General features: G+C 36.8%; 1 protein-coding gene across 2 annotated transcripts in view; it reads right to left on the bottom strand.

Moving 5' to 3' along the window:
• LOC125228752 (protein PTCD3 homolog, mitochondrial) overlaps positions 1-17671 on the bottom strand; it is a 41125-nt gene extending 23454 nt beyond the window's left edge. For both annotated transcript variants that reach the window (XM_048133419.1, XM_048133420.1), the window contains exons 1-7: positions 17540-17671; positions 17273-17452; positions 16303-16531; positions 15352-15575; positions 10004-10100; positions 9652-9813; positions 9039-9213 (exon numbers count right to left, since the gene is read on the bottom strand). In XM_048133419.1, coding sequence (XP_047989376.1) covers positions 9039-9213; positions 9652-9813; positions 10004-10100; positions 15352-15575; positions 16303-16531; positions 17273-17452; positions 17540-17565 — 1093 coding nt within the window. In that variant the 5' untranslated portion in view covers positions 17566-17671. The remainder of the gene's footprint in view (positions 1-9038; positions 9214-9651; positions 9814-10003; positions 10101-15351; positions 15576-16302; positions 16532-17272; positions 17453-17539) is intronic.
• Between the last annotated feature and the right edge of the window lie 1380 nt (positions 17672-19051).

Genomic DNA, 19051 nt, shown 5'->3' with positions numbered 1-19051 from the left:
AGAGACAAATATTTACATGTTAATAAATATTTTTAAGAAATTTCACAAACAACGAATGGGTTTGTTTCTACAGGACGACGTGTAACCATCATCATTTCTTAGCATAAGGAGTATACGATAAGGCATAACATCGCTTCTGGTATTTGATAGGTACTAGTACTACTTAGAAGGATTGATCATTACTAATATGTAGTAGACTGGACTGGTATGGTGAAGTTAGAGAGTTACATACATACATACATACATACATACAATCACGCCTGTTTCCCAGAGGGGTAGGCAGAGATCACGGATTTCCATTTACTACGATCCTGACAAACCACTTTCGCTTCACACACTTTCATAACATTTCTCATACACGCTCGTCGGTTTCGAGTACTTCTGACCTGGCCTCTTTGCAATATTTCCCCGATTTGATCAAGAAAAGTTCGCCTAGGTCTTCCTCTACCAACTGACCCTTCCACTCCTTTTTCATATACTTTCTTCGTTAATCTCCTCTCATCCATCCTCTCTACATGCCCAAACCACCTTAACATACCCATCTCAATCTTTGTCACCACATCTACATCCACTCCACACTTCTCTCTTATCACGCTATTTCTGATCCTATCACTCAACTTTACACCAGCCATGCTTCTTAACGCTCTCATTTCTACGGCATTCACTTGACTTTGAAGTCTTTTCTCCCACACCCAACTTTCACTACCATACATAAGTGTAGGCACCAAAACTCCTCTATGCACCGCCAGACGTGCTTTTGCGATACTTTCTGGCTGCCTATAAAAGCGTTTAGTGCTCCATTCACTCTATTCCCAGCATTCACTCTCCTTTCAATATCTTTTCCATGTTTACCGTCCCTTGTAAACAACGTTCCCAAATACACAAACTCTTTCACTTGTTCCAAACTTTCATTATCGATCTCAATTTCGCAATCTGTCATAATCTCATCTCTTTCAAATACCATTACTTTCGTCTTACTGACATTCATTCTCATTCCTTTCCTCTCGAAGGATGCATGCACTCTTGTTACCATCAGTTGTAACTCCTCGGCCGACGACGCAAGTAATACTAGGTCATCGGCATATAGGAGACATTTGACCAGTAACCCTTCCATTCTCAACCCACAATCATAATCTTTCAGATCTTGCAAACAACTATCCATGAATAAATTAAACAGCCACGGCGACGCTACACATCCCTGTCTAACACCCTTTTCGATGCTAAACCACTCAGTGTATGACCCGTTTATTCTCACGCAAGCACTGGAATCCTCATAAAGAGATTTCAGTGCTTGAACGAGTTGACTGCCTACTCCATACATGGACACTACCGACCACAATTCATTCCTCATCACTCTATCATACGCCTTTTCCAAGTCCACGAAAGCGCAATAGACCTTTTGACCTTTGGCCAAAAACTTTTCGGCTATGCATCGTAAGGAAAAGACTTGATCCGAACATCCCATACCCTTTCTAAATCCCGCCTGTGCATCCCACACTTTCTCGTCGGTTACTCTCACTACTCTCTCAATCAACACTTTCGCATACAGTTTTCCGACGATGCTGAGTAAGCTAATGCCCCTGTAGTTTTTGCAGTCCAGTCGTGAGCCTTTTCCCTACAGAGTTAGAGAGTTACTTCAGATAATATATAAAGAAGGTCCTCTTCGATAGTACTAGGAAACCCTAGGCTTGGTCCATTCCTTGGCCAAAGAATTTAGCGAGTAATATTGATGTAATAGGCATAGTTGACTAATTACTCGTACTTCCCGTGGGAATTCATTTTGGTGGATTATTTGGTTATTTTTAAGTTAGTCTATATTTACTGTGTACCTAAGTTTTTATTTCAGATACCATCAGTTAAAGGATTTTATACAAATAATGCATAATATTTATTAGTTCATTATATCCAGTACACGACATGCTAAACGAGCATAAGGTACAAAGTAAGCGTAGGTATATACCTAAGTCTGTATTATGATAAACTTTTATTTCATATATTAATTTCCACTAATTTTTAGCCACTATTTATAAAACTGAACAGTGTAGTTCCTCTAGGTTATGATACACATCTCACAATATAAAAAAAAACTAAACAAAATTTGTACCTTGGTTATCAATTTAACTAAATAATTTAGGTTTTTTTTATTTTTTTTTTATACTATGTCGGTGGCAAACAAGCATACGGTCCGCCTGATGGAAAGCGGTTACCGTAACCTATGGACGCCTGCAACTCAAAGAGTGTCACATGCGCGTTGCCACCCCATTACAAACTTGTACACTCCCCTAAATCATACTATACTAAAGATTAAAAAATAACTTTGCTAAAAAAACCTTAGTTAACGTTCTATATTTCAAAAACTTTAATTTTGTTTTATATTACATCAGTTTTATTCTAAATATGATGGTTTTGTTAGGTTGTTTTTACAGCTTCAGGTTTTTTACTGATCTATCACACAAAACTTGTCAGTAAATAAGTTCGAATTTTGTACTTTTTTAATGAATTGTGCAATAAAGTTTACTTAAAATAATATTTACAAATATACATACAATCAGCCTGTATCCCATAAAGAGGTAGGCAGAGCGCATGAAACTACTCATGTTTCTATGCCAGACTTGGCAAATAAGGGGTTGAAAGGAAACGAAACTCTGACAAAATGTAAAATAAAATAATCATCAGTTGATTTACCTTGTACGTTAGTTTGAGCTAGCCAGTGCGTTTATGTTTAATTTACAGTTTTAAATTAGTCTTGACTAAACTGAGCTTGGCTTAAAATAATAAATAAAATTAATACCTTTCTGATGGATTGGACTTTGACTAAGGGGATTCTAATGTCAGCAGAGATAGGTACTCTATACGTACTAGATAGGTACTACCTAGCTGTGAAAATTGATGAAGATAATATGTTAATGACTAAGGATCTGTCTACAGCTTCAACTACGGACAGTTTTTGAGTAAAAGGGTTCTGGTAACAATTAGCATTCATAAGTCATAACTACTTATTAATTTGGGCCTCAATCCTCTGTTCTTGAAATTATCGTCCAGTCGTATCGAATTCCTCAATAATTTCACACCCTATTTTTGTTGTTATAAAGCCTCTCTCTCTTTCAGTTCGATTAAAGAGATTTTTTTATGTTCAGCTGTTTACCTGATTTGACATCTTTGTTTTAAAAACGTGATTTTACTACCTACTAAATTTCTTTAAACTTTCAGTTAAATGTCAACAATCAGGACAAGGTTTCGCTTTCATCTTGGCTGCAGAAAGAGGAACCGCCGGACTACCCGAGACGTGTTGAAGATCCACCTTCTGAGTGAGAAAAACTGAGAGAAATACAGATTCTCTCAAGACATATGAATATTCTACACGGTGTTTTCTTAGTTACGTTAATTTTAAGGATGCATTCCTATTATTCCTAATCTTATAATATCATTTACTTGGCACCCGAGCTTGTCTACGATTTTAATTGGATTCCAGACCATTGAGGTCAAATGGATTCTTGCAATTAAAAATCATCAAAAAAGAAATTTGCACATAGCATACCTGTATTCTTCATCTCCTTGAATACATATAAAATAAAACAACATAACTACCAAATTGTTTATTTCAATCACTTATTTTCAGAATTACATCCTTATTTGGTTATGCTTGGCATAGTTTGTATTATACATTATACACAGTAGTATATTTTATTTTGTACAGGTACTGTATGTATACCTCCAACGACTGAGACCATACCGCCATTTAATCGTTATTCTTTATTTAAAATGTATATTGATTCACGGTGTCCTCATAAGTGTACACAATCAAGATACTTAGCCCCATTGAGTGAGTGTTTTTTGTTAAATCCAATGTTTGTAGTTCTTTAAATATATCTATGGTTTATTTGACTAAAGGTAACAATATTTGAGTAAAAAAATGTGTGACCTTCGGTTTTTGGAATGATTGCTGGTACCATATGAGACCGCTAGCCTCGCACAGAGGTAAAAGCACAGAATATATAATAGTACAAGTACAGAAGGCTCACTCCTTTGATGTCCACAAAATGCCGCCATTCTAATTTTTTACCTACATTAAGCGCGAAAGTCGTCACCACTGAATGGGCCGCGAATTCGCGGCCGCCGACATGTACTTGTAGCGCGGCGATAAAAGCGCGGAGTGAGCCGCCCCTGGTAAAAGTAAGAAAATACTATAAAAATCTGTTATAATTATTTATTAACAAACAGACCTTTTCAACATAATAATATGTAATAGGTAGACATGTTAGACTACATTTAATAAAAACCGGCCAAGAGCGTGTCGGGCCACGCTCAGTGTAGGGTTCCGTAGTTTTTCGTATTTTTCTCAAAAACTACTGAACCTATCAAGTTCAAAATAATTTTCCTAGAAAGTCTTTATAAAGTTGTACTTTTGTGATTTTTTTCATATTTTTTAAACATATGGTTCAAAAGTTAGAGGGGGGGACGCACTTTTTTTTTTCCTTTAGGAGCGATTATTTCCGAAAATATTAATATTATCAAAAAACGATCTTAGTAAACCCTAATTTATTTTTAAATACCTATCCAACAATATATCACACGTTGGGGTTGGAATGAAAAAAAATATCAGCCCCCACTTTACATGTAGGGGGGGTACCCTAATAAAACATTTTTTTTTCCATTTTTTATTTTTGCACTTTTTGGCGTGATTGATATACATTTTGGTACCAAATTTCAGCTTTCTAGTGCTAACGGTTACTGAGATTATCCGCGGACGGACGGACGGACGGACGGACAGACAGACATGGCGAAACTATAAGGGTTCCTAGTTGACTAACTTTTAGCTTCAGCTCATGTATCTTTGATGTTTGAATCAATTTAATGAAAATAATTGTTGTTACAGATAGAAGAACTATTCGGGTCTCTAAACCCTTTATTTTTGACGCAAGTATTTATTTGCAATTATAACACGTATCTATTCGATTTTCTAAACTCCAGACTCTTAGTTAACCTACCCCATCTTCGGAGTAAGTTGGCTAGGCGATAATTAATGTAAATAAAGAAATTATAAATTTAAATAAAATTTAAATATAGCCGGGGGCGCCACCCGGGGGCGGGCGAGTGGTCTAGTGGTAAGGACGTTAGCCGCGTAAGCTGAAGACCCGGGTTCGATTCCCGGCTCAGCCACCAGTGGCCCCTGGTGGGCCCTGTCGTTTTTTCTTTCGTGTATGATATCTATTTAAATTTATAATTTATATATAGTAGTGTGAACTAGTGTGACTACTTGAAAAAAAAAACAAATCGAAAAATATTCAATAAAATAATTTGATTTGTTCCCTAATTGTAATGTAAATACAGAAAATTAATAATTTACAATAAAACAAAGTGTACGTAATGTTAGTAGCTTTTATCGAATTACAAGACACACAAACTTCAATCAATTCAATCAAATGAATTTAAGTGATACCATACGGGACCGCTAGTCTAAAATGGGTATATCTGTTATAATCATAGTACCAGGTAAGGTACAGAGAGGCAAATCTTGACTGGGGGAAAATTGTAACTGATCCATTTTATATTATGATAAAAAAAATCTGTTTATTTCTAAGAAACGTTTATTTATTACATACATGATGATGAGTTCTACATAGATCCACTGCACACGCCTACCATATATAAGCAGCGGGCCGGCTTTTGAGTCTCACGGGTTCGAATTCAGAAAATTCTTATTTTCAACCGGTATTTTAGTGACAAAATCCCGTATCGCCCCCAGTGGACACTCTAATTAATAATTCAAGCATTGTAAAACATGAAAAAAATGGACCAGTTACATTTGCCCCCAGTCGAGATTTGCCCCGCTGTACCTTACATTAAAAAATCATAACAATAAGCGCATGATTGCATAATTAATTAATTATACAAGCTATTACTTCTTCTTCCTGCCAAGTTCCATCCCTGCCATATTTATTGTTAATAATAAGCAATTATCATTTTTTTTTTTTAATATTACAGCAATTTATTGTTGTGATTAGCAATATTCATTTCAAAATTAAATTCCATGAATTTGGACATACGACGTAACACGGGTACACGGACGTTCATTACATGGACCCTAATTCGGATCCGTGTAACAATGAAGGGACCGCAAACTCAACGTTCTTTCTAAGAATGAAAAGAGATTAAATCGCGTATAATTAATTTACTTATAAATATATCCTGATGTTTTCCGACGACGACATTAAAAGCTAGTTTTATTTCATGAGTAATAAATAACTATCGTCCTAACCGAAGACAATATAATTATAATCTAATGTAAGTCTATGTTGATTGGTCTTCGCGTAGTATCTGAGGTGCCAGTGAGTTGAGGTGGTGTCCAGCCAGAAGTTGAATTTCTGAAATGTTGCATTTGCAAAAAAAAAAAGTATTTGCAGCATGTTGTGTTAAAATGACGAATTTGCATACCTAAAGATGAATTTTCTTAAATTCCAATTGGCATGAAGTGGAATTTGCAGCATGTTGAATTTGCAAAAAAACTTAATTTTTCCCACTTCGTTACCATTTTTCAAACACTTTGTGCTGCGGTTACAAAGTGAAAAGTATGCGAAATAATAGAAAATTTCGGGACCATTTTTTTATCTCTTGTTTTTTGCCCCAGATCGAAAGGGCTCGTGATTCTGAGTAGGAAAACCATAAATTTTACCTACCTTAGAAAAAATATTTTTGGTGATTATTCTCGCGAAAATGCCAAATGTTAATAATGTACCTACTATTTCAGTTCTTACATGTATGGTGTTTTTCAGAACAAGTTCGCATACCAGGCTATTTCTGTCAGGTCGAAATTTCAAAGCGTCATATGTAGGGTAGGCACTGAAAAACATCGTACGATACACGTGCGAAGAGGAAATCCTAAACAAGCTGTCAAAAAATCGACACGAGTTTCTGCACTTGTATCGTAATGTAGGTACTATATACCATTCAGAAATAAAACATAAGGGACAACTGTTCGAGAAACATGAACATTTTGAATTAAAATTTTATTAAGTCTGATAAAAATATGTAAAGTAAATAAATGAGTTGGCCGTGGCGTCAGTAGCTACTCAGTTGCTTTTGGCAACTCTAGTTACTAGCTGTCACCTTTAATTTGACAATAGAGTCCATTGATCATTTTAGAACAATTGAGTGAGGCTCAATTTCATATTAATTCCGTATCAGCAAAAAGTTCAGAAAATTAATTTTGACAGTTATTAAAATGAAGTGTTTTTTTCTTGCAAAATCTGTAAATTACGCCAATTTTCATTAATTTCAAATCTAGAGGTTTCCTTAGACCGTTTCCGTATAGCATCACCTGTATTCGCATAGTGGCATAGCAAGATCTGGTAGCTGCTGCGCCACGGGTGTGAAAAATAGAACTAAAAAATGGTGAAGAGGCCGGCTGTGCAATTCCCATTAAGTTTGTACAGTTGGATCACGTCTCCGATTTGGATAAAAATTGGTAGGCTGATAGAGTCCATGATGCTGAGCAAGAACCTTCCTTTGTTGTTACCAGATTTCTATGCATTTTCGGTAACAAAAAAGGAAACTTTCATACAATCAATCTAGGACATTTTGGGAAACCTAGTGAATCTTGCTCAGCATCATGGACTATCAGCCTACCAATTTTTATCCAAATCAGAGACGTGATCCAAAATGTACAAACTAAACGGGAATTGCGGGGCTATTAGTGACTCGCTGTAGGTACGTAGTGCGTTTTCACATTATCCAATCTGACATCGGATATATGTAGGAAAGAAGTACAACGAAAAATTTAAAGATGACGGCGTAAATATATGGGATATCGGTCCTACATGTGATATCGGATAGGATAATGTGAAAACGCACTTACCTACATCACGGGGCTAGCAGTGTTGCAGAACGTATGGTATATTCCAAAGGGTAAGTAAAGTAAGTATTGCAAAACAATAAAAAAAATACAACGCGATTTAGATACCTAGGTAGCAAGGAAATGTTATTTGTAAGAGGGGTTAAATAAACTACTTAAACCTATACCCAAGAATAATTCGTTAATATAGATATTATAGCTGTCTCTATAAATCTCCTAAGGCGCATAATATGGAGTGTAGAAAAAACTCCATAAGCTATAGTAACGTATAGTAGCTTTGATAGAAACATTAAGAACCATTCGTTTTGTTATTTGACATTGGGCGAATGAATTGAATACAATATTAGTTACAACGCCATCTGTGAAGCGTGAAATTGTCAATGTCATTTTGCCGAAATATTTTTCTTTGGCTGACTGCCGATAGTTGTAGTTTACATTTATGAAGCTAGATGGAGCTTTAGCTGGGCTATTGCTCCGCGGAACGCATTTCGGCGCTTCTATGTGTGCGTGCTTGCGGGGGCTGAGGAAATTGACAAGCGTGGCCTATGAGCTGTCAGTCGCTCCTTTAGTAGCCCCTTAATAAAGGTTAAATTTGACATACTGGGTAACTAGAGACTATGCTATGCCCGAGCAAGATTCCAAAATTAAACCACGACCTTAGCGACTGGATCTAAAAGTTGAATTTTGTCCCCGATTGAAACAAGTTTTTTTTTCACCACCGTCAAACATAATCAAAACCAAATTAATAAGGAAATGCAAAGGTGATGATAATTCTTATGTTCTTTGCAAAACAGGCGGATGAGATAAAGATAAGGCGAACAAGGTAGGCTGGATGTCCAGTTTCTGGAACTCTGCGATGACCTGGAGAGCCAGGTGTTGGAGCGCCTCGCCGGCGCCCCACGCGGAGATGGAGCGCTGACAAACTCAGTCTGGTAAGTTGTAGATATACCTTAACAAACCATATAAGTATAAGGTGATTTCTTACGTTCTTTGCAGAAGAGACGCAGTAGATAATAGTAGGCTGACAAGGTAGGCTGGTTGTCCAGTTTCTGGAACTCAGCGATGACCTGCAGCGCCAGGTATTGGAGCGCCTTGCAGGCGCCCCACGCGGAGATAGAGCACAGATAATCTCAGTCCGGGAATTTGTAGATAGACCCGAACAAACCATTATAAGGTGATTTCTTACGTTCTTTGCAGAACAGGCACAGCAGGTAATAGTAGGCAGACAGGGTAGGCTGTATGTCCAGTTTCTGGAACTCTGCGATGACCTGCAGCGCCAGGTGTTGGAGCGTCTTGCCGGCGCCCCACACGGAGATGGAGCGTAGGCAGGAGCTCAGGGTCTGCTGATTCGGAGATATACCCTGCGGGATTAACAGTGGGTGACTAACTTTTCCTTGGCACACTTGATGTCGTTACGTTATCCTGGATCACTAAGAAATATGAGTTGTTACCGGTTATAGGTTTGAGTTTAATATACCTACGCTACGTAATACTAGACCACATGCCACATGTCATAGTTTTTTGTTCTTACATTTTTTTCTGTAAGTGTGCCTAGTGGTAGACGATATTACTCGAATTTGCAAAATTTCAATTAAAATGAAACCAGAAGTATTTATTTAGATTTTCTTGTAGATTTTTTTTTGCTGCATAAACGATGCTGTCTTATGTTTTAGTATATTATATGGTTTTAATTTTAACACAAATAGTCTTGACAGACGCGCATAACAATGCCATTAGAAGGGTTCCATGTGTTCCTTTTAAAATACAACACACTAAAAAAAAGAAGTTTAGAGTATTACCTGTTCAGCCATTTGCCTCAGCAGATCTTTCAGCGCGTCCATTCGGAGCGCAGCGCCCTCTTTGAGGAAGCCAATGCAACTCAACAAGGAATTGAAGACGTCGGTGGATAGCGGGATACCTTTTTCTAGTGCTTCTTGGTATAACATGTGAGCCCTTTCGGCCTATGGAAGACGATATTAGTTGATTTTAGTATATATAAACCAGTTGTGCCAACTGAAATATCATGTTTCAACGACAATATGTGTACTGTACCAAAACGAAATTGAAAAAACTATAAGATATTTCCTAATATGCAAACATATGTCCAAAGTGCATAGATCTATCAACAAGAGTATATCATTAGATCATTACCTGATAGTATTTTGCCATGCCTTGAATGATAGCACAGTATGCTTCTGGGCTTTTGGGTTCCATTGATGTAAAAATTTTGTCCGCCAGGCCTCCCAATCTGTTGTGAAAAACATATTAATTTAGAATACAGAGTTTTAACTAATTACTTCAAATACCATTATGACAGTAAGAATTTACAATAGTAATAGCTATTTTTTGTTCTAAGGTAAAATTTATTAGGTAATATAAAAAAAAAAAAAAACACTTGCTTACAATCTTTATTAAGGCTAAACAAATTTCAGCTAAGCTACCCTTTTCACTGTGAGAGATGGTTCTGATTAAGGTCAGTGTGGAGAAGACCGTCTACCCGGAAAGACCGTCTATTGACAATAACTTATCTGTTTATATATCTACGCCTCTCACACCTCCGGAGGTATACCAGTTTTCCATCCTTAATCCACTGGTCTTCAATACATATCCCTAGGACGAACACTAGTTAACAATAAACTTGATTCGTGTTTCGAACTCGAACATCGAGTTCAACATGGTTCCGCAAAAAATTAAAATAAAATAGAAGCAGTCGAAATATTTGTATATGATGCATGTAACGTAGTCATTTAATAACCGTTCTTTCTGACTAGTACTATTAATCTACTCAAAACGCGCTCAATTTCTAGTTTTATGTTCTGAAATATGTAACTTAGAAATTGTGCCTACTCAGAAAGTCCGGCATAAAAGAGAAAGGCAAGACCGGCATATGATAAACAAGGAGTTGCCAACCTTTTTTAGGCTTCATTGGAAATAAGTCGAGTGTAAACGATATCAATATATAAGTACGTTTTTGGCTTATGGTAGTTGTACCGTTTTTGATTTTAACTTTGAAATACAGTTTTGGTAATGATTCGTATGGTGTTACTAAAATCATTCGAAAGTATTAAGTAAAAATAAAATATATGTGACATGGTTGTGAAGAATGATAAGAGGTGAACAGAAGTAAGCCTACACTACACTGCATTATTCATCATCATATTTAAGTTGGTAGAACTATCGTAAGTTCTACACGTTTTTTATTATTTTTGTTTAAGTATATGTAGATTGTGCAACATGCGACGACAAATATTTCAAAAGAGAGTAGGGTTTCAAGTTGGTCATTATTTTTATGATCAGCATTACCCAACAGGAACCGTATGGGTACCCTTTAAAACGGTTTTGACCGACTATTTTACGGCTACGCGACCGTTAATTGACATTGCTGGCTGTCACTTTGACACAAAAGTCGTCATGGGTGTCGTCAAATAAATTCACGGGGGTGCTGATACCAAAATTAATGACCAATTTAGAATTTCATTTTGCTGACTGTCACTTTGACACAAAATTCGCCATGGGTGTCATCAATAGGTTTTCGGGGGTGCTGATTTAAAAATTAAACACTACTTTGGAATCTGACATTTCTGACTGTCACTTGACACAAAAGTCGTCATGGGTGTCGTCAAATAGGTTTTTGGGGGTGCTGACTTCAAAACTAATGACCAATTGGAAATCTGACATTGCCGACTGTCACTTTGACATAAAAGTGGACTGACGACACCTATTACGACTTTTGCGTCAAAATGACATTCAGTCATGTCAAATTTCCAATTGGTCATTCATTTTGGAATCAGCGCCCGCGAGTACCTATTTGACCACACCCATGACAACTTTTGTGTCAAAGTGACAGTCAGCAATGTCATGATTTCAAATTAGTCATTAATTTTGGAATCGGCATCCTTGACATAATATCTGACGACACCTATTACGACGTTTGCGTCAAAGTGACAGTGAGCAATGTCAGATTCCAGATTGTTTATTAATTTTGAAATCAGCACCCCCGAAAACTTATTTGACGACACCCATGACGACTTTTGTGTCAAAGTGACAGTCAGCAATATCAGATTCCAAATTGGTCATTAATTTTGAAATCAGCACCCCCAAAAACCTATTATACTCGTGGTATAATAATATGCACTTCGCGCATACAGTAAAGAGTGACAGAGATAGCACTATCGTTATTGAGATTCGTGGTAGTAAGAGTGAGGAGAGACCTCCCGATTACTGCGCGATCGCCGCTGTCTAAGCAAAACACCTCCTAATAACCGTTCAGCTCAACTTTCGGTCGGGTATCTACAGCTACTTGAAACGGTTGAAACGGTCAACATAAGAGTTCAATCGCCCGTTTTAGATTCACACCCACCAATGTTACCAAATTAATTCACGTATCTTAATATCCTATATTACCTTTTCTTAATAACAAAGTTTCAAAAACAGATAAGTAGTTCGATTTATATGAGCCTGTAATATCGTGACTAAATTGGATTCGCAGGTATTCGTTGGAAAAACAGTATTATGCAATATCTGGACCTGAAAAGAAAAGGTTATGAACCCCATCTACGGGACATATGCCGGTCTTGCCTTATAAATGGAAAAATAAGATAAGATAAGATAAGATAATCATTTATTGCAAACCATGGTATACAAAGTTCTTTACATAGGTATAGGTACACGGGATCACATGGCACCCTGGTAGGGTATGGCAATTTTTCTTATACTATTTAAACAAACATATATTTTTTAGGCTTAGTCTAAATGAAATATATAATAAAATATATGTTTTTAATACATATAATTATTGTGATTGAGTCTCTTCCATGTATTCTCGAATAGAATAATATGCTTTTTCTAATAGGATTATTTTGAGTTTAGTATTAAATAGATTTGTTTTTTTGATACATTTTATCTGGTTAGGTAGCTTGTTGTATATTTGTATAGCTCTATAGTAAGGACCTCTTTTATATATATCCAAAATCGGCTCTGGGAGGACGAGTTGGTCCCTGCGACGGGCGCTCTTGTTAAATTCAAATAGATTTAAGTTATTTTTGACAAATGTACTTATTTCTAATATGTACAAAGAAGGAAGGGTCAATATCTGTAGGGCCTGAAAATGTGGTTTACAGCTGTCGGTCTCGGGAATGTTAGCTATGATACGGATGCATTTTTTTTGTGTTATAAAAAGCTGATTTGCGTCACAGCTATGGCCCCACAACAATAGCCCATAGCTTAGCCAGGACTGTGCATAAGCGTAATACGCCGAAAGGGCGCACTGGGTGTTTGTGTTAGATTTTAAAATACTGAATGCATACAAGAAGGACGATAATTTAGATTTAACTGTGGCTACGTGTTTTTTCCAGTCAAGATGATTGTCGATTTTTATTCCAAGTAGTTTACATTCTGATTCTTCATTGATGTTTAGGTCCTGTAGAAGTGGTGTCATGTCGGTTGGTCGCTTTTGATGGGGTCTGAACTGTATAATTTTTGTTTTTGTTCGGTTTATTATCAAGTTATGATCTAGAAGCCAGTCTGATATATTATAAAACGTATCTTTGATGTGAGAGTAATTATTTGAGTTATTATCATGACTAAATAAAAGAGAGATGTCGTCAGCGAATACTATGCATTTATGGTTGGTAGTCTTTGGGAGATCGTTTATATAAATTAAAAATAGCACACAGCCCAGTACGCTGCCTTGTGGAATGGAAGTATTGACAGTTAGCCACTTAGATTGCACTTTTTGCAGATGCCCAGAGTTTTTACATTGGTGTTCGATTTGTACGAATTGGCGTCTATTTTTAAGGTATGATTGGAACCACTTGTACGCGCTACCTCGGATGCCAATGTCATATAATTTTTGTAATAAGATTGGGTGCGATACTCGATCGTATGCTTTCGAGAGATCCAGCAGCAGACCTATGGCATAGTTCTTGTTTTTTATATTTTCTAGGATATGTTGTATATAGTTGTAAACGGCCAGAGTGGTCGATCGTTTCTTTCGGAAACCAAATTGATTTTTGTCTAATAAGTTGTATTTTTCTAAAAATGCATTGATCCGGTCTGCCATGCATCTCTCAAATATTTTAGATATGGTCGGTAGAAGGGCAATGGGTCTGTAATTGGTGGGATCATATAGTTTTCCTCCTTTTTTGGGGATAGGTTTGATGGAAGCTATTTTAAGTTTGTCAGGGAAACAACATTCGTTAAAAGACTGGTTGATTAATAACGTTATGGGTGGGGTTAACTCATGGTTGCAAGCCTTGATTAGGATGGGAGGAATTTCATCAAACCCGCAACTGTGTTTATTAGGGAGGTTTTTAATGATATTGTGGACTTCTTGCTCAGTTACCGGGTGAAGAAAAATGGAGTTCACGGCGGGGTTGCGCCCAAGGCGACCGCAGAGGTCGTGTGTTCCATTATTTTGGCCTACTGTTGCGAAGTATTCGTTAAATGTGTTGGCTATAGTTTGTGGGCATTCAACTTTATTATTTTGAAGTTTTAGTTCAATATTTTTGTGACGCGTTTGAGGATTTTTTCCCGTAACATTTTTGATTACATTCCACATGGTCTTAGTTTTGTTTTCGGCTTTTTCCATTTTTTGTATGTAATTTAGTTTTTTTGCCGTTTTTATACATTTTTGAAGTATTTTGGAGTATGTTCTAAAATGGGTTTTTAATACATGGTCATTACTTTGGTTAACAATAATTTTAAGCTGTCTTTTATGAAGACAGGATATTTTCAGCCCTTTCGTAAGCCAAGTTTGTTTGCTACTATTTATTTTTGTATTTTTCAGTGGAAATAAGTCATTCAGTAATTTTGTTAAGTGATAATGGAATATATTATAATTGGCGTTAATGTTTTCATGGTGGATTAAAATATTTTCCCAGTTTGAATCAAAATGCTTATATGTTCAAAATTTCAACGTTATTTTATTCATATTATATTATCAAATGAATCCAAATGCTTATATGTTCAAAATTTCAACGTTATTTTATTAATTATCTAGCACATTCTGCCCTGTTATTACGTAAAATAACAATGATCATGATTTTGGAACCTAGTCTCATATGAAATTACGCGACAACAAGCACTAGACTCATCGCGGTAGGACGGTCAACCCGCCGAGCCTTAAAATATGTGATTTTTATCACTTAAAATTACCTTATTTCACCAAAATGTTGTAAAAGCTTTGTAAAATATGATATTTGCTATCCCGTTGGACCATGCGCATTACGCCAGACTACATTAATTATAGAGTTTTATCCACTCAAACTTTATTTCAAATAAACTATGCCGGTCTTGCCCGCACTGACCTTAGTTTTTATTATTCTTGAGCAAATAATTGTGATTACATAGAGAACATATTGTTTATGGATCCCAGAACTAGGAATAGGTTTTACAATTATATTTCGTGACTAATAACAATAATATGTACCTAATATTCTTAACCCCACTCTGACACCAAATTATTAGAATATTCTGAAAATGAAATATTTATTTTTTACCTCCAAGTAGCAGCCTGTCGTTCTCTAGCATTAGCAGAGAACCACCTCTCCTCCAACCACTCAGTGGAGTCCAGCTCCTTTTCATTGCAGAAGCAGAGTAGCTGCAAGAACTCTAGTTTGAGCTCCTCACTCACTGCCTCCGATCCCCCGAGCAGTTGGAACACTTTCACTGAATCTTCTAAAAGAGCATTCTTTATAGTGTATCTTAGGTCATCCTCTGTTACCTGCGAGGGAATAATTATCTTTTAGTTTGACAAAATCTTACAAATTACTTAATAAACATGGCTGCACCCTTGCATATTACATATGTACAGTCGACCAAAAATGTGGTTTACCACCTTACGGTTGAAGTTCGTTTGAACGTCATGAGCAGAGGTCGGCGAGGGTGAGCTATTTTCATACTAATATGATGTCAGACATGTCAAATTAGTAGGAAAAAGCTCACCCCCACCGACCTCTGGTCATGAGACAACAAGGGCGGTTTCCGGTAGACCACTTCCTTGGCCCACTGTACATGTGTATGTGAACTACAAAAATATTCCTGTATCTCAAATGAATAGCCGTTTTTTTTTGTTTTTCGTTACATTCAACACTTTTAGTTAAATTCGCAAAAAAAATATTTTTTATCATTTTCATACATAATAAATTCGCGGTCGCGGGTTCGAATCCCGGTAAGGGCATTTATTTGTGTGATGAGCACAGATATTTGTTCCTGAGTCATGGATGTTTTCTATGTACATAAGTATTTATATATTATATATATCGTTGTCTGAGTACCCACAACACAAGCCTTCTTGAGCTTACCGTGGGCCTCAGTCAATCTGTGTAAGAATGTCCTATAATATTTATTTATTTATTTATTTATTTAATAAATTAACTGATTAGTGTAAGAGACCCTTAAGAATAACATTTAACACAAGAATGAAAAACAATATTTCAATTAATATATACCTTGCTTTCATCTGTGTAAATAGGTTTTGGTGAAAAGGCCTCTATTCTCGGATCGGCATTGAAGTATGGTGTGGTCATCTTGCCCGGAGGGTCCCATTGGCGAGTGGCAAACAGGTCTGAGTGCTGGTCCCGGATCCAGGCTGCTGCTTTACGACCAGCCTCCGCTGACAATGCATAGGCTCTCTTACGGTAGTTTGAGAGTGGGATGAGGAAAGGGTCGTCATGGTATCTGAATTATAAAAAGTACAATTCAATGTTAAGTTGCATGTTGTCCAACATGTAATAAATAATAATTTCTAAGTAATTAAATTCTAAATAATACATACATACATACATACTATCACGCCTGTATCCCATAAAGGGGTAGGCAGAGCACATGAAACTACTAAAGCTTCAGTGCCACTCTTGGCAAGTAAGGGGTTGAAAGAAAATGAAACTGTGACATTGCAGTGACAGGTTGCCAGCCTCTCGCCTACGCCACAATTTAACCCATATCCCACAGTCGCCTTCTACGATACCCACGGGAAGAAAGGGGTGGTGAAATTCTTAACCCGTCACCACACAGGCAGGCAAATTCTAAATAATAACAAAAAAAAAACAATATAAATAAAGTTTAAAATGGCATTGTAAATAATATCACCTTCAGGTAGATGAAAAATGAATGTAAATATATTGCGATCTTTTTTTTTTTATTTAGCAATACTTGGTTGCCAAAAAAAGTTTCTAAAACTAGATTGTCTAGTCTATTACCTACAAAAATTCTAGAGAATAACTATGACACACAGCATATCTATTGGTTTATTCTGAAATTAATAGTGTCTTATGAATGTCTGTATAATTAATTATGTTCATTACAACCACCACCACAAGCTCCATTAATGTTTACTGTGGGACTACGTAGACTATGTATGTGATAATAGCCCCAGATAATAGTTATTCATAAACCGAGGGCTTGTTTCTAATAGCTCACTTGTAATGAGCAGCCGTGGGATCTGGCCCCACAGTGGCTGCCAAGGCTTGTAGGATATCAGTCGGTCCTCTAGGAATACGAGGCGGAGGCGATATCCCATCACTGAAGGTTGTCTGGGGCACTCGCTGACCTTCCACAACCGACGAGTAACGGCACAAACACGCAAACTTTGACCATTGCCTGAAAATATTCACACAAAAAGGTAAATAAATAGGTGCAGGCAAGGCATAACCTACAAATGTGAAATCTATTAAAATATAACGCAACCTTTGTAGTATTATGTTTGAATACATTTTTCGTTAAGAGTAATTATTTAATATGTTGTTTTTACGGTCACTTATATTTATTTTAATTAAAATTGATATTTTTAATCACTCATAACTTTGCCGGAGGGAGCTGTCAAATTTGACAGCTAAGGCAAGGCACGTTTTTTTTTATTAGTCACGGTGTGGATTCTAGTACGATTTCAGCTTACACACTGGCTCTTGCACTAACTGCATGTAATGTAACAATAGTCAGCCTATAAGTTGCATTTGGAAGACAGTAAAAAGCCGGATAAATTATACGAATTTCTTTATTTTGGCTGCTATTAATAAGTACTTCTATTCCATATATTGCACTGTAACATGGCAGCCCGCACTCACTGGCCGCTGAGAGAAAAAATTATGTCACGCGACTTTTGTTTTTTGTTGGAAAAAAATTCTCTCTCATGAGAGGTAATGGTACTTTTTAATTACATTCATTAAAATATATTTTGGAAGCTTGTGATTACTGAGTGCTGAGTCTTACAAACTTCGTTCTGACCGCCTATGTCGCGCGCAGTAGCACCGGCGGTTAGACTGTCGTACGGACGAAGAACATCACTAACGTTAAGGTCAGTGACGATCTTTTTAGGGTTCCGTAGTCAACTAGGAACCCTTATAGTTTCGCCATGTCTGTCTGTCTGTCCGTCCGTCCGTCCGTCCGTCCGTCCGTCCGTCCGTCCGTCCGTCCGTCCGTCCGTCCGTCCGCGGATAATCTCAGTAACCGTTAGCACTAGAAAGCTGAAATTTGGTACCAATATGACTGTATAATATCACGCCAACAAAGTGCAAAAATAAAAAATGGAAAAAAATGTTTTATTAGGGTACCCCCCCCTACATAAAGTGGGGGCTGATATTTTTTTTCATTCAAACCCCAACGTGTGATATATTGTTGGATAGGTATTTAAAAATGAATAAGGGTTTACTGAGATCGTTTTTTGATAATATTAATATTTTCGGAAATAATCGCTCCTAAAGGAAAAAAAAGTGCGTCCCCCCCCCCTCTAACTTTTGAACCATATGTTTAAAAAATTTGAAAAAAATCACAAAAGTAGAACTTTATAAAGACTTTCTAGGAAAATTGTTTTGAACTTGATAGGTTCAGTAGTTTTTGAGAAAAATACGGAAAACTACGGAACCCTACAGTGAGCGTGGCCCGACACGCTCTTGGCCGGTTTTTATATAATGGTATAAGTACTAACACACAGTTTGAAAAACCCTGACAGCTACTATGCCTGAGACAGGTTGCAAATTGTACTTAGAAATATCAGTCATACGATTGTATGGTAGAGCAAGCTGACATCAAAACGATTGAGCAATAGAAGACTTTAAGGTCACGGAGCCTCCTATCGCCAGTCCTACCTCTTTGACAAACGATTTTGTATACACCGTGTTTTTTTGTTTTCCGTTAAATTCGACAGGTCATTAGGTTCATTATCAGGAACCATCCTGTTTATCAGTTTTAGTTAATTCGCCA

The sequence above is a fragment of the Leguminivora glycinivorella genome, chromosome 8, assembly GCF_023078275.1.
Source record: "Leguminivora glycinivorella isolate SPB_JAAS2020 chromosome 8, LegGlyc_1.1, whole genome shotgun sequence".
NCBI classification, from domain to species: Eukaryota; Metazoa; Arthropoda; class Insecta; order Lepidoptera; family Tortricidae; genus Leguminivora; species Leguminivora glycinivorella.
This window is presented reverse-complemented; position numbering and strand designations above follow the sequence as displayed.